We start from the raw sequence: 18,581 nt of genomic DNA, 5'->3' as shown, positions 1-18,581 counted from the left end.
CCTCCCCACTAAATGACTCACACATTCCACTTTCCTTTGCTATCTCTCATTAGTCACCCTTGTCTGAACTCTTTCCTTCCACATCTACCAAACGCATACCACTGCTTTTTATTTTTACCCCCAGTTTCTCCTATTGAAATCCCCATTCATGTGTTCCTTTCTTCCATTTTTCTCTTCCAAATGGCTTTCAAGTTCTGATCTGAGTCTCTAACGTGTACCTTGTCATTCTTGCTGCAGTTCAGAGCCAGCGTGTGTCACAGTGGTTAAGAAGAAGGGCTTTTGTTTGGGTCTTAGGTCTGCCACTTATTTGTTACATGATAGTGGGCAAGTTAACCCCTCTCATCCTTACTTTCCTTGTTTGTAAAGTGAGCTAAACCAACCTTAAAAGGTTGAAAGAATTAAAAGAGATATCCATGCAATGCACTTACCTAGGATATGTTAAGGGTTTAGTGATACTCCTATAATTTTTAAAGTAGAAGTGACATTTACTGAGTATATTATATGTGTCATATTATATGCAAAATGCCTCTTATGTTAACTCATCTAATGGCCAGATTGAGATAACAATTATTATTCTCATTTTACAAGTGAAAACTAAAGCTTAGTAAGGTTATGTAATTTACCCTAAGTCATACAGCCAGTATATATTAAAACTAGACCTGGAAACCAGGTTACTCCAAAGAATGTGCTCTTTGCATTATTTTATGGTATTCCCCTAAAGTAGATTTTAAAAAGTCCTGAACACTGAAATAAGCTCAAATCAAACTCGAGTGGTATATTTTATATCCATATTATGTCTTATTTACATGAAAAAAAACCTCTTTTTGATTATATTTAGGAGACTACTTTAGAAATTCTGTTTTTCACTTTCTTGATTCAACCTTAAACTTGCTTAGTACATCTGAGTTCTCAAAATTAATTGTTTACGTGGTCAGAATGCACTGATGTGCTGTGTAGTTGCCATTTAATATACCATGGATGTTTGTCTATTTAACGTATGAGCCCATGTTATAGTAAGATGTTTTGATGGCTACAAAAATGTTTGTGCCTTTAAGAAGTCTAATGAGGATGGCATAGGGTGAGGAATACTTAGGGAGGTTCTGAAGGAACATCATGGGAGTTTATGCCTACAGAGGTAACTTACCTCACTTCAACTACTAACAGTTCATACTATCTTATCACACATAACCAAATCTACTATTTGGAAAATTATGACTCTAAAAGAGAAACACACTTTCCATGAGAATCTCTCTGTTCTTGCAGACCTTCTAGACTCTTTAGGATTTCCTCAATCCCCTCCCATTTATACAACTTCTTTTAAAGGAAACTCAACAAATGAAACAATTTAACAATCAACACAAAACACATTTCCTGCCATTCCGCTTGCAAAAGATGCCTGAGAGCCTCCCACAGAAAGCCAACTAAAATCACAACAAAACCTTAAGTTCTGCTACTCACTGTAAGATATTTTGTATTTCTTCAGATTATTAGCATTTTGAAGGATATGAGTTTTAAAAAGAGTATGAACAGCAGAAAGTTGTTATATCGCACAACTCCTATGTATATCTTTAAAATTTTATTAAAGATATTTGTAGACTATAGATCAATAAAACTTGCCAAAAAGAGCTCCAGAAAGTAAACTGCGTAAGAATTAATATCAATTTAAATACAATGTTACTGTGGACAGAATGGAATCTTTTTTAACTTGAAGAAATAATGCTTAAACTTACTTGAAAGAATGCATGAGAAAAACAAAAAAAAATTGTTTTAAAGAAGCATAATGAGGGGGAATGTTCAACTATATTATTATTATTAAATAAATAAAACTGCATGGTACTGATATGGGAAAAGATTTAACGGATTAAAAGAGAGTCCAGAAACAAATCCAAGTGCAATGAGAATTTAGTATATGGAAGTGCCTCATTTCAGTTCAGTGGAGAAAGGACTCATGATTCAATAAATAGTGCTGGGACAAGTAGATCACCATTTAGGAAAAATAATTCCATTCAGGGAAATATAATACTACCTATTTAAGAAAAAAAAAATACTTCATATTTTATATCAAAACAAATTCCAGATGGATTAAAGATATGAATATTAATAATCCATAAAAATACTAAAAGAACATACAGGCTTGGTTGTGAGGAATGACTTTCTATGCACAATACTAAAGCGAAGAAGAAAAAATTCTTTAATACTGGTGAATTTGACTACATAAATATTTTAAATGGATAGAAAAAAAAACCCCTGCAAAATTAAAAGACAAACAACATATAAGAAAAATTTTTACAACAAATGGCAAAGAAAAAATCTTTAATATATGGTAAGATCTATAAGATCTATAAACAAAAAAAAGATACAAACTCCTCTAGAAATATGGGCAAAGAATATTGCTTTGGACTGCTAGTTGAAACCTGGAAATCCACTTTCTCTTCCTTCCATTGTAATAGATTTTTACCTGGGCAAATGGCCACCAAGCTAGAGAATATATTCTATAGCTTCTCTTGCATTTAGGTGTGGCCGTGAAACTTAAACATGAGCTGAAGTAATGTGTGAAATTTCTTTTTCACTTGTTTAATAATAGCATATTACTTGCTTCAATATTTTCCTTGTTTTTTTCTTCCTTACCAGGGGCTAGGATATGGATTGATAGTTATCCAGTTTTGTCAATCCAGTTAAGGATAACACTAGGGGATGATGTAACAACACAATGTAGAACCTGGGTCTCTAAATCGCTGTGGTGATCAGAACCACCAGACCAGCTGGGACTTTCATCTACTATGTGGGAAAGAAATAAACTCTTATTTTATTTGAACCATTACATTTTGGGGTCTCCTGTGCCAGCTACTTAGCCTATATCCTAACAGAATAAAGGAGGATATTCCCACAAGAAGGAATGGCTAACTTGTATGTGGAAAGACATTCTTTCTCCATCATAATCAAAGGAGGGCATATTATATAACCATGATATAATATTTTGGAGACTGTATCAGCAAAAACTAAAAGGTTGGTAAAACTGATAAAATCTAGTTTTAAACAAATACGTGAGGAAACCAGCGCTCTTATGTTGAAAACGTAGAAAGGTACAATCTTTGGTGAACACAACAGGATGAGAATGCAAAGACAGACGAATAAGAACGATCATCACAAGGTTGCATACAAAACAAAAAACTGGAAACAAGGTGAGATAAGGTAGATAAATTATGCATCTCCATACAATGAATTGCTATGAAGTATGAAAAATAATGATTTGACAGACAAATCATCTTTTCTCATTATAGCAGACCACTTAACGCAGAAGATAAAAAAATTAGCTTGTGCTCTAAGGAAAGCATATATCCAAAAAATGACACATTGTAGTTTGATAAAGAAAACAAAGTCTATAATCTCTGAACTCTATCACGAGAAGAATTTTGCACCACAGTAGATTAGTATTATAACTTTATCGTTATTTATAGCTTAAAGTGCCTTGTGAAATTGAATCAGATTTTGATAGAAGGTAAAACTGTCTTTAAAAGTAAACTTTAGTTTTTACTATCAGAACCTTGGCTGCTTTGAGTTCTCAGTCTATCACATGATGCCTTGCAGCTTGGCTCTTCTCAAAAAAAATTTTTTTTTGAAATATAGTTGATTTACACAGTTGTGTTAGTTTCAGGCGCACAAAGAAGTGATTCAGTTATATATATGTATACATATGTATACATGTATACACCTACATATATATTTTTTCAGATTCTTTTCCATTATATGTTATTATAAGATACTGAATATAGCTCCCTGTGCTACACAGTAGGTCCTTGTTTTTATCTATTTTATATATAGTTAATCTTCTCAAACTTTTCTACTGAAATAACTTATAATACCACTGGAAATTGAGTATTTACCCCCCAAAGATGCTGGAAAAGCCAAAAGCCCCCACATTTTCGGAAGTCTTGTGTTTTATTTTAAAAATTCATGTGCATTTGGTTTTCTACTGTTTACATGACTTTTTGTCTTATTATAACACAATTATGTTTTAAATTACTTCCACATTTAATTAATGTTCCTTCAAACCTTTTCTGCAAAATCAGTTTTGCAGAAAACATGCCACATTTATTTTGTGGCCTTTTCTAGCTGCAAAGCATGTATATAAGAAAAAAAACAAAAGCTTTGGACTAAATGCTAGCTCTGCCAACTACCTGTCATATGAAGCCAGGCAATTTACTTAACCTTATTAAGGTTCCATTTACTGTTTTGTGTGATGGAGGTGACAATGTCTTCATGTAGGGTCTTTAAATAAAAGAATAGAACAGTATTTAACAAAGTATGTGCATTTGTTAAATTTTTATGCTTTACAATGAAATGAAAATTCACATTTCACCTTCTTTTCAGTTATGACTTGACCATGATGCATTTTAACTGTCAATTATTATTCTGCCAGCTTCCACTTTATTTAGCAATTAAACTAATACCTGTATCTGTGCTTTCCTTAGCTGTTGGCTGGTAATTTGAGCTTTCTGTTGCATCATATTTTCTATTCGTTGGTTGACTTGCTTTTCTTTCTTGAGCTCATTTCCATAAAATCTGGACCCCTATGTAGGAAAACAAAGCAAAGCATAAGAAAAATGTCTACAGGAATGCATCACTGCAAACCTTGTGGCTAAGAGTACAGACTCTAGAATCGGAATGACTGCATTCAAAACTTAGCTCCATTACTTACTTGCTGGGCAACCCTAAAATGAATCTTATTATGTCTCAGGCTTCTTATCTGTAAAATGAATTTATAGTTATCTAAATCATAGGATTGTTGTGAGGCAGTCCACAGCACAGAACGAACTCTCCGAGGTGAGTACAGATCTGCACTCAGAAAAGAACAATGTGTCCTGGGCAGGATCCTCTGGGCATATCCAAGGTCTTAGTCAGCTGAGTCATCAGTTATCTCCTTCACTTACACTTAAAAAGTACTGTAAATTAACTAACAGAAACCTCAATTAAATAGAGGATCAGAATGGGGAGCTCTCACGCCCTTTGATGACAGCAGAAAGTAACAGAAAGAAGAAAGACTCCTCTTCTTTCCTGGCAACGACTCGTCTCAGCCAACGAAAAGTCATAAACTCTGTTTACCCTACTGCTGCCAACTTCCTTTTCCCCTCCCTGAGAAAATTCTCTCCATTCTTGTTGTGGACTTGCACGTGGCTCGCCGTGGTTACAAACGTTGAACTGCAATTCTCAGCTGATCCCAAAAAACTCCATTTTTTAGCAGAGAAATAGCTGGCAAGCTGTTTGTTTTAGGTCAATAGTCGTTTTAAAAATTTAACATTAATCATTTAAGAAAATGTAGAAAATTACTTCTAGAAAATTACCCACCGTCCCATCACTGAACATAATATCTATCCATTCATTAGGTTGATGGACATTTTGATTATTTTTATTTTTGGGCTATTATGAAAAATGCTGCAATGAACATTTGTGTACACGTTTTTGTGTGGACATATGTTTTCATTTTCCTTGAATATGTACCTAGAAGTAGAATCTCTGTATTATATGGTAATTCCACGCTAAACCTTTTTAGGAACTGTCAGACTGTTTTCCAAAGTGGCAGAACCATTTTACAATCCGACCAGCACTATATGAGGGTTTCAATTTCTCCATATTCTTGCCAACATTTGTTATTGTCTGTCTTATTTATTATAGCTATTCTAGGCTACGATAACTATGAATGGTATCTTATGGTTTCAATTTGCATTTCCCCAATGACTAATGATGCTGAACATCTCTTCACATGCTTAGGAGCCATTTTTATATCTTCCTTGGCAAAATGTTTATTTATATCCTTTACTCATTTTTTGATTGGGTTGTCTTTTTATTAATGAGTTGTAAGAATAATTCATATATTGCAGATGTAGGTCCTTCAACAGATGTGCATTTTGCAAATATTTTACCCTAGTATGTTGCTTACCTTTGTATTTTTAAATAGTACCTCCTAAAGAAAGTGTAACCATTTTGAAATTTGATTAAGTCCTATTTGTCAACTTTTTTTTAAATTGACTGTGATTTCGGTGTTGTATCTAAAGAATATTTGCCTAGCCAAAGGTCTCAAAGATTTTCTCCAATCTTCTAAAAGGTTTATTGCTTTAGTTCTTACATGTCAGTCTATTTTGAGTTAATGTTTGGTATATGGTATGAGGTGAGGGTCTATGTTCATCTTTTTTGCATGTGGATATCCAGCTGTCCCAGCATTATTTGCTGAACAGATTACCCTTTTGCCTTGCTACAAAAATCATAACAATACTGAATCTTCTCATCCTTGAATTGGAATGTTTCCACTTTTTAGCTCTTTATCTTCCCTCAACAAATTTTTGTAAATTTCAGGGTATAAACATTGCACTTCTTCAAAATTCCTCAGGATTTTCTATATATTAGATCACGTCATCTATGAACAGATAGTTTTAGTTCTTCCTTTCTAATGTAAGTGCCTTTTATTTCTTTTAATAGACTGCTACACTGGCTAAAATGTTCAGGACTATGTTGAATAGAACAGGAGCGATTAGACATCCTTGCCTTGCTCCTGATTTGAGGGCAAAAGTATTGAGTCTTCAACTATAAAGTATGAAGACAACTATAGGTTTTTATAGATGCCCTTTATTAGGTTGCAAGGGTTCCCTTCTATTTCAAGCTTGTTAAAAGTTTTTAGCAGGAATGGGTATAGGATTTTGTCAAATATGCTTTTTCTGCATCTATTGACATGACCATGTGTTTTTTGTCCTTTATTGTATTAATGTGGTACATAAATTATATTAATTGATTTGTTGATGTTAAACCAACCTTGCATTGCCAGGATAAATCCTAATTCGTCATGGTACATAATCTTTTTAATATGTTGTTGGATTCAGTTTGCTCATATTTTGTTGAGGACTTTACATTTATAATGATCTAAAAATCTTCTGCTAGTCTGGCTTTAGTATCAAGGAGGTACAAGCCTCATGGAATGAGCTGAAAAGTGTTTGATCCTTCTTTATTTTCTGGAAGTGCTTGTGGAGTATTGGTATTCTTTCTTTCTTAAATGTCAGATAAAATTCACCAGTGAAGGCAACTTGATTTGATCTTTTTTTGAAGGGGGAGATTTTTAATTACTAATTTAATTTTTTCCTTGTTATAGGTCTGTTTAGATTTCTTATATTTTCTTTAGTCAGTTTTGGAAAGTTGCAAATTTCTAGAAATTTGTCCAATTTATTGGGATTTGTTTTAAAATACTCTACCCTCTACTTCCAAAATTTAGTAGGAGGAGGTTAGTGAGATATATGAAACAATATTTGCAAAAATGTTGATAACTGTTGATGTTGGGTGATGACTAACTGGGATTTACTTTACTATTCTATTTTTGAGTATGTTTAAAAATTTCTGACAAACGTTTTTAAAAAGTAAATTGCATTGCTATACAGCAGCAACAACTAGAAAATTTTAATTTAAAAAAGATATTTATGATAAACTCTCCCCTCCTCCCACACACAAGAAGAATATATGTTATATAAAAGATATAAATGTTTTAACAAAAAAGCAAAGATTCAAGAATACCTAAGATACTCTTGAAAAAGAACAAAGAGCAAAAAAGAGAACTTGTTTCATCAGATATCAGGATTTACTATAAAGTACTGTAATTAAGATCATGTTTATAGCACAAGAACAGACAAATAATCCAGTAGAACAGGAGAAAGCACTGCAGATCAGTAGGAAAAGGATGGACTATTTAATAAATGTTACTGGGGCACAAGGAAGAGAGAGGGAAAATCTGATAGGGACATCCAGGAAAACTTAGATATTCTATTTCTTAACCTGAAAACTAGGCTCAAAGCTTTCATTCTTTTCTTCTCCTTTGAAAAAAATTTTATGATGAAAATTTCAAATAAGTCTCAAACAGAAAAATATAGAGATTGCTACCATAAATATGTATATGTAAAACTATCACTGAGATTTAACAATTGTTAACATTTTGCCTAATTCCCTTCATTGACTTTTTCAGTGAACTGTTTTAAAGTAACTTACAGATATAATGACATTTAGCTATTCAATAAAGTATTTTAGCATGCATCTTTGAAAATGAGGCCATTTTCCCACATAATCATAATAACATTTCATAGACAATAAAATTAATGATAATCCCTTAATATTACCTAGTACCCTTTCTATATTCAAATTCTTATGAATGTTCCAAATGTGTTTTTTCAAACCAGGACCCAATCAGGTTCCAAATATTATATTTGTTTATTTCATCTACTCACCTTTTACTTTTAAAATTATATCTACATTTTACATACTTAAAAATTACTTTCCCCCTAACTTTTTATTTTGGAATCTCCGAATCTTCAAAAGTTCACAGATTAGTACAATGAACACCTACATGTCCTCACCTAGATTCACCAGTTGTTAACATTCTGCTACATTTTCTCGTACGTGAACGCACACACACATACACATGCTCTCTCTTTCCCCACCTGCCTTTTTTGGCTAACCCATGTGAAAGTAAGTTGCTATGGATGTCAGCATGCATTTCTTAAGAATAAGGCTATTCTCTTAAATTTTACACCTTTCTGCATGAAAACTTCATAATATACAAACAAAACCAAACAAGTAGTAGGAAAAAACCATTAAAGAATTATTTTATGGTCTTGGAAAAAGCCATACGTAGTTAACTAATTCAAGTGTGTAAAAAGAAGCAAACAAAATACTTTTGCACAGGATAAACTGCCATAAGCAAAGTCAAAAGGTAAACAATAATCTGGTGGAAAACTGTACAAAGGGTAAGAAGACACAGTTTGTGAAAAAGGAAATACAAATAGCTCTTAAGCATATGAAAAAAGATGCACAATCTCACTTTTCATAAGAGAAATGCAAATTAATGCTACACTATGTAACCATAGACTGGCAAATCCAAAAGTGTAGTAACACACTTGTTGGTACAGTTGCAGCATGGTAAGACACACTCACATACATTGGCAGTGGAGATGTAAATTGATACAGCCACTATGGAGAGCAACTGGGCAAGTCTTTAAAATTGCACACGCATATATCCTTTCATGCTATCTGTATTTGGGGGAACAATTCCACTTCTGGGAATGTCTCCTATAATTATATTTGCACATATGTAAAGTCCGATGAAACATAAGTTCATTCACTATAGTATTGTTTGAAAAAATTAAAGTCTAAAAATGACTTATATGTCCCTTAATAAAGATTCTGACTGGTTCAATACATTATAGTATATCCACATATGCAGGCATAAAAAAAGAATGAAGATTTTTAATATCTTATACAAAAAGACTTCCAAGATATATTAACTAAAACAAAAAGAAAAAACTCAATTGTGGTATTCTCCTACTGGGGTTAAAAAAAGGTGAAAAAGAACATGTATGTTATTTTGCTTTCGCATGCATGTTATGTGTTTGTGAAGTGGAAAACTGGATGGCAAGAACAACAGAATAGAAGGGAGACTATCCTGTACCCATTGTAGCGTAACAATATTATATATTAAAATATTAAAAATTATAATAAAAAGGATATTTAAAACTTACTGGTTTTCAACAGAAAGCGTAAAAATTACTAAAATATTGAAAGAAGGAAGAAACATACCTTTGTGGCTTCCATTATAATCTTGTTAATTTTTTCTTTGTCTAATCCTTCCATTCCGGCTTTATTATCATTAAGTCCCATCCTAAGCATAATATCATCTTTGTAACTGTCATGCTTCTCCTCTGTGCAGTCACTCTTTTCCTTTGTGCTATCCATGGTGTAAACTTGAAGTTTAAAAAAAAAAAGGTAAACTTAAAGTTACAATGGCTTTTTTTATTATTTGAAAATGTATCACAACAAACACACTTCAAAGCATTCATGGAGGGTGGGGTTGAGAGGGGAGGTGGACACTTAAAATGATAAAGAAATCAACAAATCAAAAATGACAGTTAAGGATTTTTAGCTATTCAGAAATAATTATTACTTAGAGTTTAAAATTATTATCCCAAGATTATTATACTCTCGGAGGGAAGAAAGGAATTAACATTTCTTGCTAACTCTGTGCCAGTAAATATGTCTGGTGCTTTACACTTGAATTTCACACAGCAGCCCTGAGAGGTAGATATTATTATCTCGGATATAAAGAGAAAAGAAACCTGACTCTTAGAACATGTTTACTCACAGAAATTTGGTAAGTGACAACATCTGTGTTGAAACCCAAGTCTAAGTTCATTTTTTTTTATAACTTTTTTTTATTGAGTTATAGTCATTTTACAATAAGTTCATGTTTTTCCCATATTAAACACACTATAAGAAATAAATACAAAATAACAATTCCCCTACTAAATGTTAAGTTCAACAGCATTTATTACCTACTGTTTGCAGAGATCCATTCTTAAATCAGTGAAAAAATACAGAAAAAATATCTGTTCACATCCAGGAAATTATTACATTTTACAGTGTTATGTCACTGCTAAGGTTAATCTCAAACAATAATTCTTTAGTATCCCTATAACGTTCTTTATAATTTACCTTCACACATTAGCTTTCAGAAACAATGATAACAACCATGCAAAACAGATTTGCTTTTTCTCATGTTAGGGAGAAAGAAATTGGAATTTCAGGAAGGTTAAATGAATTGCCCACCACTACTCTGATAATAAATTAGAGAGCCGGGATTTGAATTCAAGTCTTCTTATTCTTACTATTTAAGTCTAACACAAGTATGATGTCATCACAGCTTCCTTCAATTTGGGGTTCATTTGTATTATAAATAAGCAGTCAGGTAAATAGCTGCTGTGAATCCACAACAAATTATGACAGTGACTTCTCACTTGTATGATTTATAGAGGGCTCATTTACTCTACTTTGCCTTGAAGACTTGCCCCCTTTCTCCCCTCCCCTCCCCTCCTCCCTCCCCTTCCCTTTTCTTTTCTTTCTTGTTAACAACCATCACCACACATAAGTACAAATATTTTTTTCTTCTGATGAGAACTTTTAAGATCTACTCTTAGCAACTTTCAAGTATACAATACAGTATTAACTATAGTCACCATGCTGTATATCGCATCTCCAAGACATTTACTTTACAATTCAAAGTTTGTATCTTTTGACCCCCTTTTCCCATTTCCCCCAACCCCCTACCCTCATCTCTCCACTCCTCCTGCCACCCCCACCTCTGGCAACCATCAATCTCTGTGAGTTGTTTTTTGTTTTTGTTCTAACATTTCACATATAAGTGAGATCTACGGTGTCAGCCTTTCTCTAACTTATTTCACTTAGCGAAATGCCCTCAAGAGGACCTTTTCTTGGTAGCTGCTTCCATTTTTGACACCAGCAAAGAATAAAATAAATTACAGAAGGAAATTTAAATACTGTGATTATCAGTAATAGTTTCAATAGAAAAAAAAATAGCGTATGTACATCACAGTAGTTCTCAAACTTTGCTGCACATCAGACTTACCTGGAGGGACTTTAAAACTCTTGATGCCTAGGCTGTATCCCATACCAAATAAAGCAGGTCTGGGAGTAGAAGCCAGACAACAGAATTTTGAAGAGATGCCTAAGTAATTACAGTGTGCCTCAAAGAACAGGACTCTCTGGTGATGCTGTTTCTCAGCACCTAAGAGAATTCAGGTGGGTTTTCTGTTTTTATCATTGAATTGTTTTCTTTTGAGCTATCACATTCAGCCTAATACTACCCTGTATTTTGCCTTACGCTTTAGTAATCCAGTAACTTGTCATTCTCTAGTAAAACAGGTGAATGTAATTTATTCATAATTTCCCCAAATCACTACTACTCAATAGTGAAGCGGCCAAATGCAGGTCTCTTATATTTAAGCTGCTTTCTCCTTTAAATGAGGAAATGCACAAAAGGAAAAGAAACATTTATTGAATTCCTGCTACTCCACATATAGTACAGTACTTAGCCCCCAAACTCTGAGAATTGATTTTGGTCCTTAATTGGTCAGAAGAACTGGGCAATCAGCAGTCCTGGCACATGGCAAAGCTGTGAGATGGGTAAAGGTTTCAGCTACCTTCCTGGCTTGTTGACACCCAGTCACTAGGCAACGCATGTCCAGTTTCATGTGCACAGATTTACTATCATCCACATGTGAATGACTTTCAAGTTTACAGCTTCAGTCCAAATGCCTGTCTGATGTACCAAATTTAACATGTCCACAACTGACCTCCTCTACTTCCAACCCTCAAACCAGCTCTACTTGCAGCCTTCCTCATCTCAGTTGAGGGCAACTCTAATCCCTTCCAATAGCTCATGCAAACAACCTAATAACTCTGCAGTCATTCTTGACCCTCCTTTCTCATATACCCCACATCCAAATTGTCATGTAACCCTGCGGACTCTGTTTTCAAAATATACCCTGAATTTAACCCCCTCTCACCATCTTCATTGCTTCCACTCTAGTCTGAACCACCATCGTTTCTTGCATAGATGATTGCAGTAGCCTCTTAAATGGTCTCTGTTCCTGCCCTTTCCTCCTACAGTCAATTATCAACACAGTAGCCCAACGAATTTTTCTAAATCATGTTAAGTCATGTTACACCTCCGCTGAAAACTGTACAAAGGCACCTCAATTCACTCCAGAATAAAACCCCAAATCCTTACAGAACCTGTATCCCTATGACCTGTTACCTGTCTACCTTCATTCCTCTCTAATACTCTCTACCTTTGCTTACTGCTTTCCAGCTTTGCTATTCCTCAAATCAGCAAGGCACACTCTGACCTTGAGGCCTTTTGCACTGGCTGTTCCTTTTTCCCCCTAGGGTTTTTCAGCCAGATATCCTCTTGATTAAATTCCTTATCTCCTTCAAGTGTTGGCTTAAATGTCACCTTCTCAATGCTACTTTGACGTCCCTATTTAAAATTGCAGCCTGATTACCCTTTCTACCCACTCTTTCCAGTGCTCCATTGTTTTTCATAGCCCTTATCACTCCCTAACATAAGTTTAGTTATTATTATGTGTATTGCCTATCTCCCCTGCAAACTCCATGACAGCAGGGAATTTTTTTTTTTTTCTCCAACTGATGGATACCAAATGCCTCAAACAGTGCCTGGCACAGAGTAGGTGATCAGTTAGTAGATTCGTTAAATGACGGAACTCAGTTTTCTGTCATTTTTTTCATTCTTTTATTCACATAGGAAGGTCACATAGTCACATTAAAAGACTGGGAGAAAAACTGCTTTTCTGAAGTTAATAACTTTAAAATACTTGTAGTTTTCCCTTAATTCAACATTGCATATATAAGGACAAGTATTCAAGCTTAACAACCTTCGATTTTTATAAATGTTATTTTCCTACAACATTTAATGGGTAAATTGGTTTATTAAAGCTTTTTGGACTTGTATTATAAGATTATTTTGAATTTACATATTAGAATGCTTGCTGGGTTCCATTAAATATTCAATAATTCTAGCTTGTATTGATACTTTAGGAAATTAAGTTACCTTGTTAATTTCTTTGATTAAATATTTTCAATTATATCGAAATCTAAGAAAATCACTGGAGAAAGGTAATAAACAACATACTAAGTTTAGTATATTTGGATCCCTATGAGTTCCTTTTGGTACTATCATTTATGTTACTGTGGTGAGCCTGCTTTTGCTTTTATTGCTTAGTATTTCTGTTATTTTCAAATTTCTAAAATTTCTTGTTAGTACTGGTTATCTGTGCTCTTCCCATTAGTTCTCACTGAGTCTCTTTATCCAGAAATACACAAATTGAAAAGAGGAGCTTCTAGCAGAGATGATCACAAAATATCACAAAGAATGATGATTTTCCCTATTTTTCTGAGAAGTGAGATTTAATACTACTTCAAATGGCTTTGTAAGGGCACCATATAATCGCCTAGTATGGTGTTTGGTATATAACAAACTCTCAATCAATACTTATTATTAAAGTGAAGCCAAATTTCCAGAACTGTAAAAATCACTAGTCTTACTTTTCTTATTTCTAAGACAAGGCGACTATAAAAGGGAACAGGGTACATGACAAGCATCTTTGAGAAAAAGCCTACATTCAAAGATGATATAGAAGAATTTTATTTGTTTTGCTTCCAAAGAAATATTTGCCCTATGATTACTGCGCACTATCACATAGAGAGTCCCAAAGCCTATGAATGGATATAACTGTAATTTTATAAACAAAAGTTTTTTTGAGAAAGAAAACAGTGAAACATTTTTACAACTTGATATTATAGAATACAGTCTGTTTCACTTCAATTCAGAAGCACAAACAGTAATGCACAACTCAAAGGAAAAAACTCTGGGTTTCTGTGGTTTAGCATATTGGTTTGAAAGCACATTTTCTCTGAAAATATTCAAATTCTTCCTGTCTGATTCTACCACTGACTATTCAAGTTACCACTTAAAAAATGTAAGAGCAACCTATGTTTTTGGTGATAGTAAGAATGGGAATTTAAAACTTTTCAAAAGGAATTCTAATGAAGTTTTGTGTGGTAGGTTTCCTCCTACCTACAAAAAAGCACACAAAACTATGTACATAATATCACAAGTGCTCCACATACTGACAAAAGTTACCTGGAGTAATCTACCAGGAAATAGGCAAAATATGCTAAGGGTAACAAGAGAAAGCAGAACCAAACCGGAGGGGAAGGAAGAGAGGAAAGACAGCTAGGAGGGAAAACTAAACTATAGTAAGTCCCTAGGTGGAGCTTGCTTCCTATTTTGAGCATACTATAAATAACCAAACTCAGTAACTTCTCCATAAAACCTTTATATGTCTTAAGAACAAATATTATTTTAAATACCCCAAGTATTCAAATATTTAATGTTTGTTTAAACAGATTAACCACCCAGGACAAAACTTCAGACTGTGATTAAAGGTTTTCACCATCTAAATTTAAACACAGTGAGATAAATTAAGAATATTACCCTAATTTTAATGTGGTAATTTTCAAATTAATGCCTGACTTAAAAATTTTCCTTTTTCATTTTTACTTACTACAAAAATATCTTTTAAAAAATTTCAAGCAAATTAAAAGATCACAACCCTAAGACTTCAACAGATTATGTTAATCTGTTAGCATGTTCCTCTCTAGTTATTTTACACACACACACATAAACACATACACTCAAATCACATGCTTTTTTATATGATGGGAATGAAAGCACAGAGGCAACTCTGTATTTTTAGCTTTAGATTTTAATATCTTTGCAAAATAAGATGGACAAAATTTTTAAATTATTTGAGATCAGATTATTTACAAGATTTTAAAATTTACATGTATCAATGAGAGAAATAATAGAAATAATGTAACCCCACAAATCTTAAACCAAGGGGACGTATGCTAAAAGAATACACAAGTTTTCACCAAGGATTTAAGGTCTACTCTTTAAGAGAACCACGCACATATTCTCTTTAATTGCCTTTTTCCTTCCTAAATTGTTTATTTAACTTTTTCCAACGAAGAATGAGACAGAAGGTAGTCAGAAAACCTACACTCTACATAATCCTACAGATATATAAAATTCACGCTTATAGAATAATAAATTGAAACTATCTGCTTCTTTAGTACAGAATGAAAAATAGCCTGATGCAAAACATATTAACTAAATGTCATTTCAAAGGTAAATTCCCCAAAGCTAAGTTTGTAAGTTCCTATTTTGATGATGAGATGCATATTTTACAAAAAGTCTTCCAGATTCTTTAACAATGAAAATTTTGTTTACTGTCAGAAATAAACACACTCAGGACATTTAACAATTGAGAAAAATCAAGTTTATATCTCATAGAAGTTGATTGTTTCTGGGGATGTTGATTCATTAGCCCAGAGGTAGGCCAACAGATTCTTGGGTACTAGATCAAGTCGGCAAAAATATTTACTTACATAGACATGCTATCAAATAGGCTAATTTTGCTTTTAGTTGAGGTATATCGTAAAGTGTACAAATCATAAGGGATAGCTGAACACATATGTTCTTAGAAAAGGACGAAAAAGTTCTCCTATGGTACCTGTTTTGGTATTGTAATCATTTTTTAACTTCGATAATCTCAAATGTTAGCATTTTAATATAAAACTGCATAAGAAGCCACAATAATACGGGTAAGTTACACCACTAATGGGAAATTTCAGCTGTTATACTGTTTACTTTGTCCTACATTATTGGAAGGAAAATATTTAATAAAGTCAGTGTTGTACAGGATATTATTTTATTTTCTTATCCTGGAAAAAATGATCCTTTCAATTACCTCTTTAGCCAAATTGCTCCAATTTTTTTGAGTCCTAATCTTTATATTATGTCTTGATTCACTCCTGCTGATTTCTTAGGTTTCTTATAGTTCTAATAGTTTATGGCAGGAGCTTAAAACACTTTTAGCAATGTCACTCTTTTCACATGAAATCTTAAGTAAAACCTCTAACTTTTCCTTGAATCTTTGTTCTAAGAATGCTGTGAGCTCTCTTACAATTTCTTCATACATATACTATTACCAATGCAAAAGAATAACTAGGTAGCCCACCGAAAAGGGAAAGTTGATAATAATCTTCATTTCTTTGGTTCTCCTAATTCCTTAGAAATATCTGTATGAACATTAATATATATTGAAATTGTTACCAGCTCCAAGACTGCACTGTTTTCAGATAACAACTGTTTACTATTGATGATTTTTAAAAGATGGTTTCCATAAGAAGACAGGCTTTAAAAATCATTATTGTTATGTTTTCTTCCTGATCTTATACATGTCTGAAAACCAGAACCCAAAAATCAAACACCAGTAAAATACTACTCCAGAATTTTCCAATCACAGGAAAAAAACACTTGCAAGAAGTTGTGATTTTGGAGTGATTAACCCAAAATGATTTAAAACACATCCACATATCTCCCCCTGCCCTAAAAAATAAAAAAACTCCATAATTATCTGACTTTTGTTTAGATCATATTCTGCTAGAAAGAACTTTGGTTTTAAAAATTAACAGATTACAAAGGATCTGGAATTTTCATTAAATTAGCAAAAATAATTATTCTTGATGAAATGATCTCTCCTCTTCCCAGGGTTATATGCTATAAATAGAGGGGGGTTAGTTATGTTTTGTTTTTAATGATACTAAATTTGTTTTGAAGTTTCAAAAACATTAAGGGAAGGTTTGTGAAAGGGAGCATGGGTTTAAAAAAAAAACCTTGTAAAACATTAAGCTACAGTAACTTATGAAACTATCGTCTGTTACACAATAAAAGTGATTTATGTTAGCTAATGAGAGCTATTAACCCATAAAAGGAAAAGCAGTCTGAACTATTTTTTTCATAATGAGAACTAAATATGCCAACTGCTTATTTTAACGTATATAAGACTTATAAAGAGTTCAGTTCTAAGAGGAATTTTGACATAGTACAAAGAGTATGTGTTTCGAAACCAGAAGACCTGGATTGAAACTGAAACTCTGAATCTTAACTAGGTGTGTCTTCGTGGGCAATTTACGTGATTTCAAGGTCTGTTAATCTTGCTATTCTGGTCTGTAAAACTTACTTTCCAGGGTTGCTGAGGATTAAATGTGTGATATGTAAGAGCCCACAGCACAGTAAATATAGAGTAAGCATGCAACAAATGTGGAGTGTCTCCTCTCACTTTCATTCTTACTTATTTCTATAAAATGTGATGAAGCCTACATGCCTTGCTGCAAATACGAGCATGTAATTGAGAAATCATACAAAAATAGGAAAAATCTTCATTACTAATTATGGTAAGTGAAAAAAAATGAACAAACACACACTCTACCCCCATCTCCATACACACAAAATGCCACTTAGCTTTAGGGAAGTCAGAAAGAACAAACAGTTACACCAGAAATTAATATCACCTTGTAAACTGACTATACTTAAATTACAAAAATAAATAAAATAAAATAAAATAAAAAGAACAAATGGCACCCACCCTTTGGATCTTATAGAACTCAGTGAAACAAAAGGGACAATTCTTCATGGCTTTTAAGGCTTTACCACTGACGTGATCCTAAAATTTAAATCAAGGTACCAAACAGTTATATTTTAGTTTACCTTAATCGTATGAATATAATATTAAGGTAACCAAGTCTAGACATATATGAAACTTCAATGTTAATACCTAATGTCGAATTTGATCTCATAATGATTAACTGTATGAATGAACTGTCATAATACATTTGCCATGACTGACTTAAAAATCACATATATTACTGCCTAGAATATGTGTAGAAATAACTTATATTAATGAAGCTTGACAAACAAATGTATTTTTAATACGAAAAAAATCAAATTAATATACTTCTAAGAATAAATCAAGTTTTCAGAGTAAGGTTTTAAATTAAATTCCAGAATATTCCCAAGACAATCTCTGAAACCCTTATTTAAAACATGTATATTTTTAAAATGTAAATATCTGCTAAATGCTTATATGAACAGATAATTTTAATCCCTTAAACCAAAAATGCACTTGTATTATATAATTTTCACAGTAAGCCAGATGTATCTCTGCCTCTGGAAAACACCATGATTTTCTTATAAAAAAAAGGAAAATGAATCTCATGCTTTGATTTCCCTAGGGAATTTTTCTTTTTGATTTCCAATCTAGTAATCATCG

General features: G+C 33.0%; 1 protein-coding gene across 3 annotated transcripts in view; it reads right to left on the bottom strand.

The window, feature by feature from the left end:
- The window catches only part of POLK (DNA polymerase kappa), a 62,972-nt gene that overhangs the window by 27,797 nt on the left and 16,594 nt on the right, over nt 1-18,581 (bottom strand). For all 3 annotated transcript variants that reach the window (XM_032474346.1, XM_032474351.1, XM_006190059.3), the window contains 2 exons: nt 9,607-9,770; nt 4,452-4,571 (listed from right to left, as the gene is read on the bottom strand). In XM_032474346.1, coding sequence (XP_032330237.1) covers nt 4,452-4,571; nt 9,607-9,762 — 276 coding nt within the window. In that variant the 5' untranslated portion in view covers nt 9,763-9,770. The remainder of the gene's footprint in view (nt 1-4,451; nt 4,572-9,606; nt 9,771-18,581) is intronic.

This window comes from Camelus ferus, chromosome 3 (genome assembly GCF_009834535.1).
Source record: "Camelus ferus isolate YT-003-E chromosome 3, BCGSAC_Cfer_1.0, whole genome shotgun sequence".
Classification (NCBI taxonomy): domain Eukaryota; kingdom Metazoa; phylum Chordata; class Mammalia; order Artiodactyla; family Camelidae; genus Camelus; species Camelus ferus.
The sequence above is the reverse complement of the archived record's forward strand: the minus strand, read 5'-3'. Positions and strand labels throughout refer to the sequence as shown.